This window comes from Heliangelus exortis, chromosome 2 (assembly GCF_036169615.1).
Source record: "Heliangelus exortis chromosome 2, bHelExo1.hap1, whole genome shotgun sequence".
Classification (NCBI taxonomy): Eukaryota; Metazoa; Chordata; class Aves; order Apodiformes; family Trochilidae; genus Heliangelus; species Heliangelus exortis.
The window spans coordinates 8271643-8289927 of record NC_092423.1 but is presented as its reverse complement, the minus strand read 5'-3'; the positions used below and the strand labels follow the sequence as shown (position 1 = coordinate 8289927).

The window sequence follows — 18285 nt, the reverse complement described above, 5'->3', positions numbered from 1 at the left end:
GATTCACTGCAATATTACATCCAGTGCTGTTTAAATGTTTTGAGTGCCTGATGTGATATTGATTTCTCTGATGTATATTGTAATACCATGCAGAGATAGCTAAAGGAGTCCTGGACAACCTCTGTCTGTGACTGAAAGTTTGCAGTCATGAGAGTAATCAGTAGATAAATTAGTTCTGATTAATATGAATGAGCAGCAGATGAAAGCTGGCACTGCAGCAGCCCAGCACAGCACCTGAGATATTCCAAAGAGTAACACACTGGGCCATGGATGCACAGCCCATGGGGACAGCTCATCCCTTGGGCAGACCTGGCCCTGGGGAGGTAACTTCATGTTGGTGGCATGTGAAATTCCAGCTCAAATAACCATGAAAATCCGAAGTGCTCAACATATAGAAACTCTACTCAACATAGAAACTCTACTGCTTGATCTTTGCTTTGCTGCTCTCGAGAAGTAAAAAAAGGCAGAAGTTTTAGCGCTTCACACTTTGGATGTCAGGTAAATCATTTCTATTGCAATGCCTTTTAGCCCAGGGCTTAGAAAAACCCTCAAGAATAGAAAGCACAGGTAAGATTATAGGATACAAGAATGCTTCATCTTAACAGCAGTGTAAAACCAGTATCAGATGGTTTTTCTTGTATAACCAAAACCTTCTGGAAAATCTACCCAATACCACACAGGGATTTAAAAGCTCCTGAAAAATTAAATGGCATGCAGGAACAGAAACTGGCTGTCTAACTTCCAGTCATGTGCCACAGCCATGGGGTTTGCTGCCTTACTATTCACATGCAGCATCCTTTCTGCTGCTGGGATGACTGAAGATTACTTTAACAAATCCCACCACATGAATATACCCACAGCTCTGTGCACCCAAACCACTTCTTCATACTTGTAAGAAGCTGTCACTTGCATCCTCTGCCTCTAACCACACCAACAGAGCAGCACCACCTCTTCCTCAGCACCCATTTCAGAAAGCACCACTTCTTCTGTTCCCCTTCTGCATGGTCCAAGAAGTGAAAAGGGCCTTTCTCAGCTCATGCTGAAATAATTGGTAAGAAATTTGCTGGCTTAGAGTAGCTTTGCTACATTAAATATCTTTATGCATTTACCTCTCATCACTTTATGTGAAGAAGTGGCTGCATTACTTGTAAACAAATCTGTGCTGCACATCAAATCTCCAGAAATGTTCAGGGCTGGAGGCAATAAGGACACAACTGCTTACAAGCCAGGTACTGCCATTCCAGCATTTTCACCTTTCTGAGCCCACTGGGACCCTGAAAAATCAGCACTGGAGGTACAGAGGGAGTTCTGAGCTAAGAGAAGCTGCTTGGCACATGTGGTACCCCTTGGACATTTATTACACTCATCATCTGTTGAGGAGCAGAGCTCTGCATTTCAGATCCCTTAACACCACTACACAGCCATGCTTGTTTTCCCACAGCTTGCTTTCCATCTCACCTATCTTGCCTGTGTTCAGAAAGGAGGAGAGGGAAAGAGAGAGGGAGAGGGAGAGGGAGAAGAGGCAGAGATGTCTTCACTGTCTGCATGCAAAATTTCAATAGATTTAGTTGTAAAGGGGGACCTTATGTCCTTCCAAGGGCATTTATATAATCCCATAAAAACAGAGTTATCAAGATCCATCTTAAAGCCAGATATTACTCTTATCTTTGCTCACTCTTACTGGAAGACTTTTCCAATATCTTGATGCTCAAGACCTTAGAAATCATCATTTCCAGCCTAAACAAATTTATGGCCAGATAACAGCCATCTGTTCATCCTTCAATAATACTCCTCATCATAAAAAAAACTTTACTCTTCCCCAGAGAAGGACTCGATGACCTTTAAAATGAGAAGCAGAGATTATTGAAGCTGATCAAGAAAAATGCTGGGGCCTGACAATGAAACTTTCTCGTAGATAACCTGAGGATGGACAGATTCTACATTTCCACCATTATCAGCAAAGAGGAGAGACCAACTCAGAGAAAATTCTTACCTCCTGCTTTGATAAGAACACCTATTAAATATAAAAGGTCTCTGCCCCACAAATTTACATTTAGGAGCTCTCAAGATTACATCATTGTGAAGTAAAGAATGGATTTTGGTGCTGTACCTTGCTGGAGTGCTCTCAGCTCCAGGGGAAGAAAAGAGAAGTGAGCATTAACTCTGACAGATATTTAATATAAGTTTCCACCAGAACATTTAGCAGTGTCCATAGACAAACTCTCAACCCATTTGACTAAAAGCAGCCACCTGATTTCTTCACCCAGTCTCTGAAATTTCAGGTATTCAAAATGACATTAAAGAGGCTGTTTCCCAAAATCTGGTTGCCCATTTACCCCTTTGCAAGCCTCTGCCTAGTAATTATGAAAAGAACTGAATTATGGAACTGAAGTAATTATGGAACTGAAGCAATTGCACTGTCTTGTCTGTTTGCAAATCCCAGTCAGTCTGTATGAAAGGGGGAAAATGGAGAGAGGAAAGGCAGTCTTTAACACCCAGCATGTATTTTGCAATGAGTCAATCAGTCATTTTTCTTCTAAGAAATGCCTTGAACAGAACAGTCCTGATATGGTTCATCACTCACAAACATTTGATGCAAGTGGATTCAGTTTTTGGGTTATGATGCAGCATGCTGGAAGAGACGAGACACAAGCACTACGTGTAAAACCATTCATCCTCTTTCTGCTTTCCAAGGCTGTGGGTTAAAGAAAAACACAGGACTGAGATGCTGCCAAACCCAGCTACACAGATCCCACTTCCCATTGCTGGACACAATGTTCTTTGTGCAGTTCACCAGCCTGACCTCAGTGCCTGGCAGGGCTATGGAACAGATCATCCTCAGGGTAATCACACAGCACCTGCAGGATGGGCAAGGGATCAGACCCAGCCAGCACGAGTTTAGGAAGGGCAGGTCCTGTCTGACCAACCTGATCTCCTTTTATGATCGGGTGACCCGCCTGGTGGGTGAGGGGAAGGCTGTGGATGTGGTCTACCTGGACTTCAGCAAGGCCTTTGACACCGTCTCCCACAGCATTCTCCTGAAAAAGCTGTCAGCCCACAGCTTGGACAGGGGCACTCTGCACTGGGTTAGGAACTGGCTGGAGGGCTGGGCCCAGAGAGTGGTGCTGAACGGTGCTGATCCAGTTGGCTGCCGGTCACTAGTGGTGTCCCCTGGGGATCAGTGTTGGGCCCAGTTCTGTTTAATATCTTTATTGATGATTTAGATGAGGGGATTGAGTCCATCATCAGCAAATTTGCAGATGACACTAAGCTGGGGGGGAGTGTGGATCAGCTGGAAGGCAGGAGGGCTCTGCAGAGGGACCTGGACAGACTGGAGAGTTGGGCTGATTCCAACAGGATGAGGTTCAACAAAGCCAAGTGCGGGTCCTGCACTTTGGCCACAACAACCCCATGGGGAGCTCCAGGTTGGGCACAGAGTGGCTGAGAGCAGCCAGACAGAGAGGGACCTGGGAGTCTGGATTGACAGGAAGCTGAACATGAGCCAACAGTGTGCCCAGGTGGCCAAGAAGGCCAATGGCATCCTGGCCTGTATCAGGAACAGCGTGGCCAGCAGGTCCAAGGAAGTGATTCTGCCCCTGTACTCAGCCCTGGTGAGGCCACACCTCAAGTCCTGTGTCCAGTTCTGGGCCTCTCAGTTCAGGAAGGATATCGAGGTCCTGGAGCAGGTCCAAAGGAGGCAACTGGGCTGGTGAAGGGACTCCAACACAGATCCTATGAGGAGAGGCTGAGGGAGCTGGGGCTGTTCAGCCTGAAGAAGAGGAGGCTCAGGGGAGACCTCATCACTCTCTACAACTCCCTGAAAGGAGGTTGGAGCCAGGGGGGGGTTGGGCTCTTTTCCCAGGCAACTCTCAGCAAGACAAGAGGGCACAAGAGGTCTCAAGTTGTGCCGGGGGAGGTTTAGGTTGGACATTAGAAAGAATTTCTTTACAGAGAGGGTGATCAAGCATTGGAATGGGCTGCCCAGGGAAGTAGCGGATTCTCCATCCCTGGAGATATTTCAAAAGAGACTGGATGTGGCACTCAGTGCCATGGTCTGGGAACTGCAGAGGTAGTGGATCAAGGGTTGGACTTGATGATCTCTGAGGTCCCTTCCAACCCAGCCAATTCTGGGTCTATGATTCTATGATCTACAGGCATCGTGACAAACCAGGAAAACCTCTGCTCTTTAAATCACTTTAGGAATAAAAATCTTCTATTTCATTAGGCTTCCCCTCAATTAATATCTATCTCAGCAATCTGCCATTCAAACAATGCTCACCAAACCTTTCATAAAGGCAGCTGAAGCCTGCTGATTGAGTTGTCTCACAGAAACCTTATTAATAATATACATTTGGCGTGCTTTTAATCTTTTTATGAAGTTAGGAAATTTTCATCTATTAAAGTCCAGTGGACCACAGAGAAATGCTATGGCTTGTCACCAATCGAGATCAGGTGAAAGGAACGCAGAACAGTGCCTTCAAATTAAATTACAGATTTTCAGGTTGGACTGGCACAATCTGTCTTCAGCAAAAGAGGAGCCTTTTGTGGAACTTTCAGAGCAAATTCAGTTCTCCGATTCACACTGCTGCTCCCAACATTTTTAACAAATTGCATGGTTAAAAAGCTGAATGTGGCATTCTCACAGATCTTTCCAGCCCAATAGCATTGTTGCTACCTGCCAAAAGCCCTATTCCAGAGAAGCATCAGGTTAGCACAAACAGGAAGAAACAGTGAAGGGAGATGGTTGTAATTTGAGGGATTTCACAGGTAGATTTACAAATTGGGATTAAACTGGCTTTAACCTTGTTGTCAACTTTCTCTGTGTAGAGCCATGCAGCACTTCTATAGCTCATCCAGAGAGAAGAGAGCCACTACAGAGCTGCACAGTTGCTATGAGCATCCTTGTATCCCTGAAAGAATCCATGAATCCCTTGAATCCCTGAAAGAAAGACACTGTTCCCTCCTGACCCAATATAAGGGAAGACTGCTGATAACCTTTCTTCTCCCTCTCCTCTAATGCAAAGCTTGCCCAATACCTGCAGAAGAAGCTCACTGAGGAGCATTATCATTTGCTATTGACAAAACTGAAAAAATAAGAAACAAAACAAAAAACCAACAAACAAGAAGCAATCCTTTTGGCCATATTTATACACGCTCTTAATGTGCATCCCAGGGATATGTTATCTTCCCTCAACATTCATAGGAAGATTTCTACCCACACCAGGCTGAAATGCTCACAGACAGTTCAAGTTTCAGTGATGCTTTCTGAAAACTTTCTTACCAGAAACCTGACCCAAGCCCATGCCATCTACTCCATTCTTCCAAACCCACATAGATGGACCTAGCCAGGAGTCTCCCAGAATGACTGAGTGCAAGAAGAAAGGGTAACAGAAAAGATGTTCAGCTACAGCTTCCAGCTGAGCAGCCACACATAATGTGAAGGCTCAGGAAAGATGAAGAATCAGCCTAAAAAGCCACAGAACCGCAACCATATCCTGCAACGTAGGATTGCAGAGTGCACTGGGTGGTGGTAACATGGAAAACTCTCAGCTCACATCTGTAAGAGGCCTGAGGAGACAAGGAGATTTGCTTTGAGACCTCTCCAAACCTGGGTATCAAACACATGCTTCTATACAACCCTGTTATACAAACATTGTTAATCTAGGCCAAAGTTGAACCAAAAAGGGATATATCACTATTATTTCTAAGGGCCAAAATATACCTTGAACTTTTTATCTACAATGCAAGCATTTCATAATATTAATAAGGGTTTGGGGTTTTTTCTGAAATTGCAGCTGTAATACTACACAGTTGGTCATTAATTGAGCATTTATAGAATAACTTCCTAAGGACAGGAGAGGATGCAACTGTACACAACCAATTTTTCTGTCAGATGTTTTATAAAGATACAAAATATTTGGTGCACTTAAAAAAAAATTTCTAAAAACTACTATAGACCAAGATATGAGAAAAATGGCTTCCAGCCTCTCTCCTGTGGGAACATCAGAGCACTTCAACAGAAGCAGGGTAAGGATGGGAAACATATTTCAGGAAAAAATATGAGACAAAAATTCATCTTCTCCTAAATAAGGGAAAACCTGCCCTCCTACCCAGAGCTAGTTCCTGTATTAGGATAAGCAAGAGGAAAGGGCAAAGGTGTAATATTCTGTTTCAGCCATAAAAATTTTTTTGCTCTGTAGTAAAAAATATTTCAGAAGCAAAATTCCTTGGCTTCCAGTATCAGAGCCGGCATCCATATCTCTGCAGCTTTCCCCTTTCTTCTTTCCCTCCACTAACTGTTTTTGCCTCTTGCTGTTTTCTCTTGCTTCTGAAGTCTGCCTCATTCTTTTCCCCAGGGGCAAATTAAACTGAGGACACTGCTTGAAAATTCACAACCAGCCTCTTAATCAGTGCATCATGGGTCTATCTGCTTTCAGGCAAAGAAGTTGTCTCGGAAAGATTTTACCACACTACAGCAGACAGAATTGACCAGACAGCACACACATAAAACAGTCTTTGAAAACAGACAAAAAAAAGAAAAGAAAAAAAAGGAAAGGAAAGAGAAAGGGGGAAGGGAAAGGGAAAAGGAAAAGGAAAAGGAAAAGGAAAGGGAAAGGGAAAGGGAAAGGGGAAGGGAAAGGGAAAGGGAAAGGGAAAGGGAAAGGGAAAGGGAAAGGGAAAGGGAAAGGGAAAGGAAAAGGAAAAGGAAAAGGAAAAGGAAAAGGAAAAGGAAAAGGAAAAGGAAAAGGAAAAACGACTTTAGAGACAGCAACCACAAAATACTCCATTCTGCCCTTCTTCCTTCCCACATTCACTTCCTTTTCCTCAATGTCCTTTCCCACCTGCCCAAGTACATGACTTTAAACCCTGGCAACCATTCCATCTATCAAGAGCCTGACATGTATGTTTATACTCCCCCAGGACTAACCTTGTCACTTTACCACATTAGTTTATGTTTACATCTCTGACAACTTGTTTTCTTTCAACCAACTACTTTCTTTTACATGACACACAGCACTTCAGCAGCCAAAGTGCAATAGTCTGATAACTGCTCCTCCAGCATCATGGATCTTCTTATTATCCGCTACATTATCCTTATCTAATTGCATCCACTTTGGCTCAATCTGACATTTTCAAAACTACAGATGCTTATTAGCTTTTCTTAGCTAAAAGAAAAATGTGCATTATAGTGATTATCAGTTCCTGGCACTGCCTGTGAAATGTTGTAATGAGAGAGACCTTTAACACACCATAAACAAGAACAATCAGGTCTGTTTTGGTTATTAACAATGCTCCCACAAATGTTGCCACTAACAGAATTAATGACCACACTGCTAATTATTAATAATCTCATGTTTCTATGGGTTCTTTTTAGCCCAAAGCTTTTAGGCCAAATGCAGAAATAATTTAATTCTGCACCACTGCGGTAAAGCCACAAATTAAGTCATGGCCTTGATTGCTTTATGGTACCAAACAGATGTAGATCCTGCCCCACACAGGTAAATAACTACCTGAGGGTCTCATAGCTGGTCAGTGGCAGACCCAGGAATGGCAGGACTTCCCTAATGGTCATTCTAATGCTCTACTAGAGATCCACCTCAAACAGAAGGTACCCAGAAATCCATGAGAAATATCTACTCCTGAAGAAGCCTCTTCCAAGCATGCAGAATTCAAACACAGAGTATAATCAAGGTTAAGTATGAGGATCAAGTTATTGTGAGCCTAAACTTTGGCTCTGTCAGTCTGTATAATTACTCTTGTTTGCAATGAATCACTGTGTGTGTTTTGACAAGTCTTGTTTGTGCTGCAGCTCACAACAGAATGAAGCAGCTGCTTCAACAGCACCCATTTTATTCAGCATTGTGAAGTACTGTGATACCTCCAGTGTTTTCTCCAGGTGCTTCCCCTGACATCTGGGATTAAAGACATACAAATAAAAAAAAAAACAAAAAACCAACAACAACAAAAAACCTGAACATATAAAAGACAGAGGAACTGCATCAATGAAGTGCTTACATTCAGTGTGCCTAGCAGGAAGACTGGTACAAATCTTAGGTTCACTATAAACCATTTATGTCTCTATGGCAACATGATTGTTGAATTTTACAGCTTCCCTATCAAGGTGAGAGGTGTTTGGTCTTCTAAATATTATTTTTCTTTTGTGGCACCTAAAGGAAATAGGGGGGAAAAAAGGAAAAAACAAACCACATTTAAGATAGATTATCCAGAAACATAAGGAAAGATATAGCAATAAATGACAAAGAAATAAAGACAGGATTCTACAGTCACATGAAACATAATCCCATGAGCAATCTCAGGGGATAAACTCAAATCTCAGAGTTGTGTATGCAATAAACATATCTTGGGACAATCAGTCTCTTATGCAAGAGGTCAAGCACTATTTAAAGCAGCATCCTCTTTCCTCTCTACTCAAAGCTCCTTGTGCTCCTCTGGAATATGAGATAACCCAACCTGCCTACCCTGAGAGGAGAGCAGGGGAGAAAGGCAGCAGCTGAAACTTGATTTTTTGCAGTGCCAGAGGGCATGGCACTGTGCAGTGGCTGGAGAGGAGCCATCTGAGGGTTTTGATCCATCTTTAGGCGCCAGGGCAGAGAGATAAGGTTGCCAGCAGCCACCTGTTCCACAAGGAGCAGGAACTGACTCATGGCTTCCCAGCAGTGCCAACAAAATCAAGTTTTTCCCCCATGGGATAGGACCGGGGAAATGAAGAGAGGAAGAGCTGAGCTGTGATTGCAGCCTCTCTTGCCCTTCAGGTACTGGGAGGTCTTGGGAGCGTATGGGAAGAGCCATCAACACCACAACCAGCTCCCACACCACCCCAGCCATCAGCAGGACCTGCCAAGAGATTGCTTTTCCACGACCCTGGCACAATTATAAATGTCTGTTTTGATACCACCAGCAGCTCGTACTTTTTATTTTGCCAAAGGCTGGCTTTATAAATACAAATCTTTTTTAGTCCACCTTAGCAAGAGGCACTGCAGGACACCTGAATTCATCTTCACAGACACAAACGCTCCGTGCCTGGGCACTGCAAACAACTGCTTATACCCTTGAGAAGACAAAATGGGCAGTAACAAGCCTCCTGCTGCTGCTGGCCAGATGCTGGACATTATTCTTTCTCTACTTGTGGCAGAATAGGAGGAAAGCAGCAGGCTGAGGGATCTCGTGTAAACCTGCTGCTGGCCCTGCTCCCCAAGTTGTCTTCAGATCTGTGGTGTGGAGGCTGCAGTAACATCCGTAATTGCTCAGGCTCCATGGGCTTCGTTTCTCTTCTAAGCAAAATACCACTGCTACTTTCTTTTTTAGAATGTTGAAGACCATTATAATGGAAAATAAAGAACACATACATACTTTTGTTATAAATACTTTTAAATTAATGACTATGGTATAACTAGAGTTGAGTTTACTAGGAATTTTCCACTGTAGCTTTTCCATTTCATGTAGGGCTGCACGTCCAGAATATCGAGCCTGGGGAGAAATTTACATTTGCTTTTGAGGTCTGCTTAAAGTGAAATCTACTTGAAATGCTGGAACAGATGCTACTGACAAATACAGAAGGGAAAAAGAAAAAATAAACCCCAAATCATTATCACACCCTACCTAAAATATTATATAGTGAAAGTACTAAGATACTTCTATCCTTCCCTTTGAATGTTTTAAATCTCCCATCTCTCAAAGCAGGCTTGAAGCCCTTGAACAGCTAGGGGAGAACATCAGACACTTGAAATGTCACATTAAAACTGTCATTAACAAGTGCTATATATACCATAGACTTAAATGTGCTGGATTTCACAATTAGTTTCACAACTGTAAGAATAGCCTTGGTGATAACTGGAAAAATTCCTAGTTTTAAAGCCCCTACAGCCCAGGATCAGAAATTGCAATAGCTCAGAGGGCTTAACCACAGCAAACTGTCACTGCCATGAGACTGAGGAATGCTGTCTATGAGGCAATGTGTCACTTCAGCCTCCAAGTTTCCATCTGCAAAGTGAAGATAACAAAGTTAAATGCACTTTCCAAAGGCACAGAGAAAGCAGCTGGTGGAAAAATCTATGTAATAGCACAGCTCCACTAATGAACACCTTGTTTAGAGGAAAGTAACTTAAAATATGCAAGAGATAAGCAATTAAAAATATGCTCAATGCAAAACAGGTAAGATTTCATCAGCAGCAATTCCCAATATTGGCCTTTTCCTTGTTACTTCATGCACTCCATCAGCTTTGCTTAAACTTATTGCTTAACATGTGGATGAGTATCAGACCCTCTTCTTCCTGTATCCACATGACAAGTTCCCTGAGACTATTCTTCAGCATGACTTTCAAGTTCTACTTTAAAAGAACAAAATTCATAGAATTCATAGAAGTCATAGAATTGGCTGGGTTGGAAGGGACCTCAGAGATCATCAAGTCCAACCCTTGATCCACTACCTCTGCAGTTACTAGCCCATGGCACTGAGTGCCACATCCAGTCTCTTTTTAATTATCTCCAGGGACGGAGAATCCACCACTTCCCTGGGCAGCCCATTCCTATGCTTGATCACCCTCTCAGTAAAGAAATTCTTTCTAATGTCCAACCTAAACCTCCCCTGGCACAACTTGAGACCTCTTGTGCCCTCTTGTCTTGCTGAGAGTTGCCTGGGAAAAGAGCCCAACCTCCCCCTGGCTCCAACCTCCTTTCAGGGAGTTGTAGAGAGTGATGAGGTCTCCCCTGAGCCTCCTCTTCTTCAGGCTGAACAGCCCCAGCTCCCTCAGCCTCTCTTCATAGGGTCTGTGCTCGAGTCCTTTCACCAGCCTGGTTGCCCTCCTTTGGACCTGAATATGGGAGATCTCTAAATTAAAGTGCATAAAAGCTGAGAAATACCTAAAACTCCAGTTGAATGTGGGAAACAAAGGTTCTAAAACACTCTACATGGGGAAAAGTTGTGAAGCCTTGTGTTTCCAAAAGACAAAACCCACAGCCCATTCACCCTTCAAAACACCTCACTGGATTGCTCTGTTCCCTTCACATTGCTCCATGCTGCAAATATAGGGGTGTCCTTTGCCCATCCCTTACTCTCCTTTGTAGTTACACATTGTCAGTAAAACTTATGGCCAATAACAACTCTTCATACAGACTAATGCACAGACTCCAAATATGCTTGAACCCAGTTAACTCCCCCACACTGAAACTCATTACCAAACACCCACAATTTAATGAATACAAGGAAGATTTTCAAAGGGGCAGACATGAGCAAGAACCTGGTCCAAAAAGTATTGATGAACTCTACTAGGAAAGAGATTCTGATGCATATTTCTTTTTATTTGACCAGAAATCTTTTTTAAAAAAAACTCGAATTTACAAACCTAAACTATGTATGTGCTTTTGAAAATTTACACTGTAGCACAACCCAGTATGAGTGCAATAAGTGTCTGAGAAAAGACTGTTGTTTTCCTTTTCTTTGGGAGAAAAGGGAAAAACATTCCCTTCAAAGAAAGATTCGATTCTCCTCTCCTTCCCCCATGCTTGAACATGGGACCATTTTAAACAAACTGTTGATCGATTTTTTTTATGAGCTTGAAAAACAAATATTTCTTGCTGACGGTGAAAAAACTGTCAATCAATCAAACCTAGAGAAAACCACCAGGAATAACCCTCAGATGTAGGCATGAGTATCTTAACCATTGGCTGGGTAGTGCTTTAAAAAAAAAAAAAAGCAGTGAACACCAAGCGCTCCATTGCGGTGTAATCAAGAGACGCTGCCACCCCTTGGTGACAAGGTGAAAATGCAGGTACCTTACGGGCGAATCACACGGCACATTCGGCAAAAATCCCACTAAAATCAACTTGCAGCTAATGAACTCAAACAGGGGATATCGCTGGACTATCACAAGTATAAACATATCGGCCCAAACTAATTTAAAGGCTTTTATTTCAAGGACCAAAATCTTCCGGCTGCCAAAGAGCATTTTCAAAGCTTTGACGGACACCCTAAGAACTGTTATTTCTCTCTGGCCTTTTCTGAAAGAAAAATATACAGAGGAGTGGAGAGTGGAAAATTCATGGATACTTTTGTCTCACCATCTATGTCTTTGAAAGCCCCTGGAAAACAATATAAGTGGCTCTGGCTCTGGGCTCAGTGTTTTCTTTCTAGACTCCAGCTATTAACTCAAGAGAAGCAACAGGAACTGAGCACTCTGCATGAGATCTTCCAACTTACTGCCCAGTTCACTGCTGTTAGACAGATGATTCAGCCTCTGCACACAGTTATTCCTGAATACTTTAAGAGGCATTCTCTCTGGCAGACTTTTTTTACTGCATGCATCATCACCGTGGCTAATAAAGAGTGCAGAAACAGATGCTGACAGTGGTTTCATTTAAAATTGAGCCATAAAGTAAAGTATAAAAACCATATCACCTCCAGATCAGAGTAGCACAGTAATCACAAAATATATGGTGTGCTTCCATGCAAATAAAGCCCATGATTTTGATGAGGTTTATAACTGTTTTGTGTGAGGGAAGTAAGCTGCAATCTTATTAATTGCAAAAGGTGAGCTTACAGAATGTCAGTAGGGCCTAACTATTTCCTGAAAGAACAGTTCTCAGCCCTCTGCATCTTAGAAGCTGTAGGGATTACAGAGTTCAGCATCCCAGAACCCACCCAGAGGCAGAGGATACTCTTACAGAATTAAGCAGTAGCTTCTGTCAATAAGCACACCAATTCAGATTGGTAATTGAATTCTGGCTACAACTTTAATTACTGTATCTTGCAGTAATGTTATGAATCCTGCAGTCAAAAAAAACCCTTCTATAAAATCAATTAACTTTGGGAAAAGACCACAGCATTTCTGAAATGCCTGATGTCTGCAGCCCAGGCCTCAACTTTTCTGCAACACTGTCCTTGACACATATTTCTAGGAGGCAATACCTTTTCTGATTAGACAAATAATGAACTAAAAATTCACACTTCCAATTGCATGCAACAGCAAGTCTGACACAGGAAAATGCATTTTTTTTATCCTAGTGGTTTTGAATTTTGCTTTCCCAGATTCACTGATATTTGATTTACTTAACCTTTAATATATTCAAGCAGGAAACACAGTTTTATCAAAGCATTTCAAAATTATTGCTATTAATATCTGAATGAAAAACTTCTCAAAATGAAAATAACTCCAAATAATCCTTCCAAAACTAGTAAAGTGTAGTACATGGTCAAAGGTAGTTGTAAGCAAAGGCAGAAAAGAAAGAAAAAGAAAGAAATATCCAGAATTCTGTTATGAGAATGTCTGCAGTAACAAAAGATTTGTACTTTGAGACTGGCTGTTTTTATAGGGTTAAGTCTCCCACTGAAGCCAATAAGAGTTTCAGCTGAGTAATGAACCTGTGAGAATGCAGATTATGGTTTGCTATTATAGAAAAGTTTTATGATGTTTCAGTGGAGAGTTCAATATTTTTAACACATCCCTTATCATACAGAATTTAATTTAAAGAGGGCTTCTATAATAATTTTATAGTCAGTGTCTCATAAAACAGATCAATATTCCATGTTACAGAAAACCGCTGATTTTCTTATGCATCAGATTAATGCATTGTTATCATCCCAGTAATTAAAAGGAGCAGGATTACACACAATCAGCATGATACATCTTACTCAGCACCTCCTGGCAGTTGTCTGCAAAAATTAAACTCATTAATCACTGTGATGCCAAAGAAGAAAAAGCTTGGGAAAAATAAAAAAACCTCTATTTCATGGGGAAAAAAATCTTCAGTCAATATCTTGAAGAAATCCCTTCCACAGTACAATATGGAAAGCATTAACTTAGTCTAAAAAGGAGGATTATGTTACCCAAATTCTTCATAATCTGCTATACCACCATACTAGATTCTACTAGAATTATTTACATATACTTCCTCGTGTATCTAAATTAATGTAGTGAAAATGTAATCAAAGTAAAATCAGAATTTTGTTTCCACTCTTACAATAATTCACTTCAGTACCGATACTGACACAGAGCCTACTGGGAAGTGGTTTTCTAGGGTCATTTATGCAGGACCTAGTTTCCTCATTACTTGTCCCATAAATAACATGATTGCCTCACCAGGCTATGAATGAACATGAAATGCGCAGTGTTTAACCCAGTTTTTTGTTCACAAGTTCAATCTACTATATATTATTTTTCTCACATACAGATCAGGACTTGAAACATAGTCAAAACTTGTTAAAACACTAAAGAACGTTGTGGCTTCTGCTTTGCTACACTTTCATATTACAAAAACAATGTCTTCAAGTCTGTCTCAATGGTGGCTGTAAAGTGAAGGGAGCAGCTGTCCTATTAAATCACCTTTCTCTTTGTTTATTTGTTTATTATAAACTTACTGCTTTCTCTTAAGTTTCATTTAGGTTCCATCTAGTATTTTTCCAGCAGTAGTACTTCCAGTGGAAAAAATGCTTACTAACAATTCTGTGACCTTCAAAGATTCTTTCTTTCCCTCAGTTTGGTATTGCATTGAGGTCTGCATTAAAAAAACAGCACTGAATGCAGCACTTTCTGCATTTCAATATGGAAAGCCATCACCAGTAACCTATATGAAAAAAAAAATCAGTTCTCTCCCTAATATTAAATGCATGATGAAGTTAGGAACAGAACAATCTCATTCTCAGGTTTGTTTTGCTATTTCTCGGTTTAGCCAGGCAACAAAACTTTCTTTCTATATTTTCAAGTTCTTCCTTTTCCCAGTAGAATGATGTTGGAGGATGAAAGCAAATGTGAATGTGCTGCTATAGTATTTGTGCAAAACAGAAATCACAAGTCTCGTCATCTTAAAAAGGGGTCTCCAATGCTCTCTCTTGAAGCTCTTCCTGTGATAAGCAACAACAGCAGATGCTCCTGGCACCCTGCACAAACACACCACTCTCCTTGCCCTTCTCTCATAGTCCTTGCCTGCCGCCTGCTTTATTTTTCTCGTTGCCTCGGGGATTTCAAGCCGGGACTGAATTCCCTCCTACAGGGCTGCTGCGAGGGGGGGACAGGAGAGAAATTTCCTCAGGGCCAAGGGCAAGAGGTGACCGCCAGCTCTCCCGGGAGGCATTCCCGGGAGGGTTCAGCACCGCGGACAGCTCCCCTGTCCGGGAATGGAGCCTTCAGCACCGCGGACAGTTCCGCCGGTCCGGTCCCGCCCCTCCATCCCCTCTCCGCCTCCCCCCCCGCGGGCCGGTCCCCCTTCTTCTTGAAACACTCGCCTTTAGTCCACCGTCCACCTCACGACACCATCCTTCCAACCTGAACGTCCCTTCACCTGAGACACAACTCCCCCACCCCAGCCCAAGCTGCCCCAGTTTCTGTTGGACAGGAGAACCTTTGACCTGCCCAACCAAGTCCACTGAACTTTCTAGGATACACTGACCCCTTCTGAAATAATTCATACCAAGTGCCCACGTGCGTTTGGAAGTCCCCTCGAATCCGTGCTTCTGGCTATGCCCTTTAGCACTTCATTGGGGAGGGAACCCCTAGGCACGCACCATCCCCTCTACCCAGTAGAGGCACAGTAGTGCCCTCCACTCACACACAAAGTCCGAGGGAAGAAACGGGGAAAAAAAAAAAAAAAAATCAAGACAAAATACCCTTAACCAACAAAACAAGCAAAAGAACTAACTCCCCTTTTAGTAGTATATTATTATAAATAATATGCCCATCAGCACAAATCACTCGCACACGCTAAACTGTGTCCTTTGCTTCCCGGCTCAGCGCTTCTCTTGATCAGAGAAGCAGCTCCAGACATCTGCCGTCTCCAGGAAAGAGAAATCAGTCAAATAGCGAGGGAAATGCGCCCGAGGCCAGCCCGGCGGCGGCACTCCGCTGCCTCGCAGCGACACCTGCAGCCAGCACCGGAAGGTCCCCATGTCCCCAGCTACGCAGCACAAGGGCCATGGATGGGTGCGGGTCCCTGGCCATGGGGATGGGTCCCCTGCTGCAGTTGGATGGGGTCAAAGACGAACAGCACCAAAATCACTGCCGGGATGAGAGTCACAGGAAAGAGTTAATCCAAGGTCCTATCACCACTGGTCCTTAGGGGCTATCAGCTTGTTGGTCACTTCGGGGAGGTTTAGACCGATTTGCCTCGTCACTGGCAAAAGTGCACTTGTTCTACCGGCCGTAAAAGTTTTTATGAAGGGGCAGGAAAAAGGACAGGGAGTTAAAACACAGTCCGAGGAAGTTTCACTTCTAACACAACTCTCCTCCACTGAGGCAGATCTACTGCCTCGGCTTGAAGTGGTGCCTTTCTCGGGAACATTCCCAGAGCCGGAGCTCAACCCTGCCACAAAGCTAACGCGTCCCACCAGGACAAGAAGTATTTTTAACGGACACAAACATAAATTCCAGCTGCAGACATTTGCCTCTCCTTGTGTGTGCTTCCGCAGAGGCAAAACCGCCCCAAATGCCTCTGCCAACCTACACCAGCCAGGGGGAGCCACGCCTGCCCTCCTTCGTCTCCCCACTTTCTAAACCCTCTCTTTCTTTCCCAAAAGAACAAGGTGCGATCGACCCAAGCTAACTTAACTCCATCAGGCACGACAGCGAGCCGGCGGCATGGAGGAGTCACTGGTTACTAAGGCAATATGCGGATACAGCCTCTGAAGGGACTGCTCTCGCAGGGTGCGCAGGAGCCGAAGGTGCGCGGCCGAAGTTTGCGCCTTCCCCGGGGGGACTCGCTCGGGGGTGGCGAGGAGGGAAGAGAGAAAGAGCCAGCCCCAGAAATGGCTACTCAGGGGTTAAAAAGTTTCCCTGCTGCCAGGTTAGGGGGAGAGGCTGACGGGAAAGCAAGGAGGGAGGGGCGAGGTGAAGACTTCTGCCCTGGGGGAGTGTTAAAGGGTAAAACATGGAATAACAACCATTAAATAAATAAATAAATAAATAAGGGAGGGATAGGGGGAGAGCCTTGTCGACTTGCTTGGAGGAAGACGGCCGGAGTTTGCACATGCTGCTTCCAAGCATGTTGACCCCGCTCCCCCAGCTCTGCTCCTCGGCAGAGCAAGGAGCCACGCAAGGAGAAAGGGTAACGCGAAGGAGCGGGGCCAGCGCGGAGGCGGGCGAGCCCTGGCTCGGGTCCGTGTGGGCTCCGTCCTGTCCTAGCCCCGGCACTTGGGGGGAAGAAGAGGAGTGCAAAGACCAGCTTGGAAAAGAGGACAGACCGCAAGAAATCGTCGCCAGCCTAGAGGGGTACAGAAGCATTGGGCAGGACGAGGAGAGAGGGGTAGGGAGTAGGGGGGGGAACACCCAAAACCCAACCCAGCCCAGCACGAACGGTACCGGCGCTTACATCCTCCTCTTCGCAGTCACTTCGCGACTGGTACTGGAAGCGGGGCCGGCTGCTTCCCTCTTGCAATGGACGCGAATTCTTGCCGGCAGCGCCGTCCTCCTCGCTGGTCTGGGCGCCCAGGAGGCGACTGGCTTCGGGGGGAACGGGGAAAGAGCGGGAGGTGTTGATCTTCCCGCTGAAGCGCTGGTACAGTGAAGCCATGAAGTCAATCCGCGGGAAACCGAAGAGGTCCGCGGGAAACCGAGGAGGAGGGAGGGAAAGAAGAGACGCTTTTCTCTCTCTTTTTTTCTTTTTTTTTTCTTTTTTTCCTTTTTCTCTCGCCCTCCTTTTTTTTTTTTTTCGTTTTTGGCTACAGCATGCTGCTACACGCGGGAGACGCTGAGTCCCACATCAGTGGAAGGGAGATCGAAGGATCCAGCTCCCCGTTCCTCTGCACCGGCACCCGGAGAGAAGCGAGGGGGGGGGGATCGAGAGAGCGGAGGGGGTGTGGGGGAGTGGTGGGGAGGGAGAAGAGAGAAGATAGATAAATAAATAATAAAAACGCAATCGAGCTGTAGCACCACAGGCCCCGGGAATGTTGCACCATCCAGTGTCGGGAAGGAAAAAAAAAAGACAAAAAAACCCCAAACCAAAACAAAACACTCCACGAAGACGTACCCCCGATAATGGCGCCTGAGTGGATCAGCATTAAATGTGCTTTGGGGGTGTGCGTGTGTGTTTGCAAAAGCAGGGGAAAAAAAAAAAATACGCACGAGGGGCTGGCTCAGTGGCTGCTGTCAGCGGCTCCCAGGCAGAGGTGGCGGAGCAGTCGCCTCCGAGGTCGCATACCAACAGTGTGCACAAGCGAGAGGCAGAGTGACAGTGTGTGAGACGGGGTGGAAGAGGCTGGGGAGCCTCATTCAAAGCACGTTGGTTGCTCTTCTGGAGAGGGAGGGTTCTTCTACGATCATCTCCTTTTCAGCGCCTTCT

At 44.3% G+C, this 18285-nt stretch overlaps 1 protein-coding gene across 1 annotated transcript in view; it reads right to left on the bottom strand.

Moving 5' to 3' along the window:
- The window catches only part of DPP6 (dipeptidyl peptidase like 6), a 393798-nt gene extending 376189 nt beyond the window's left edge, over nt 1-17609 (bottom strand). The window contains 1 exon segment of the mRNA XM_071734726.1: nt 17317-17609. Coding sequence (XP_071590827.1) covers nt 17317-17517 — 201 coding nt within the window. The 5' untranslated portion in view covers nt 17518-17609.
- Between the last annotated feature and the right edge of the window lie 676 nt (nt 17610-18285).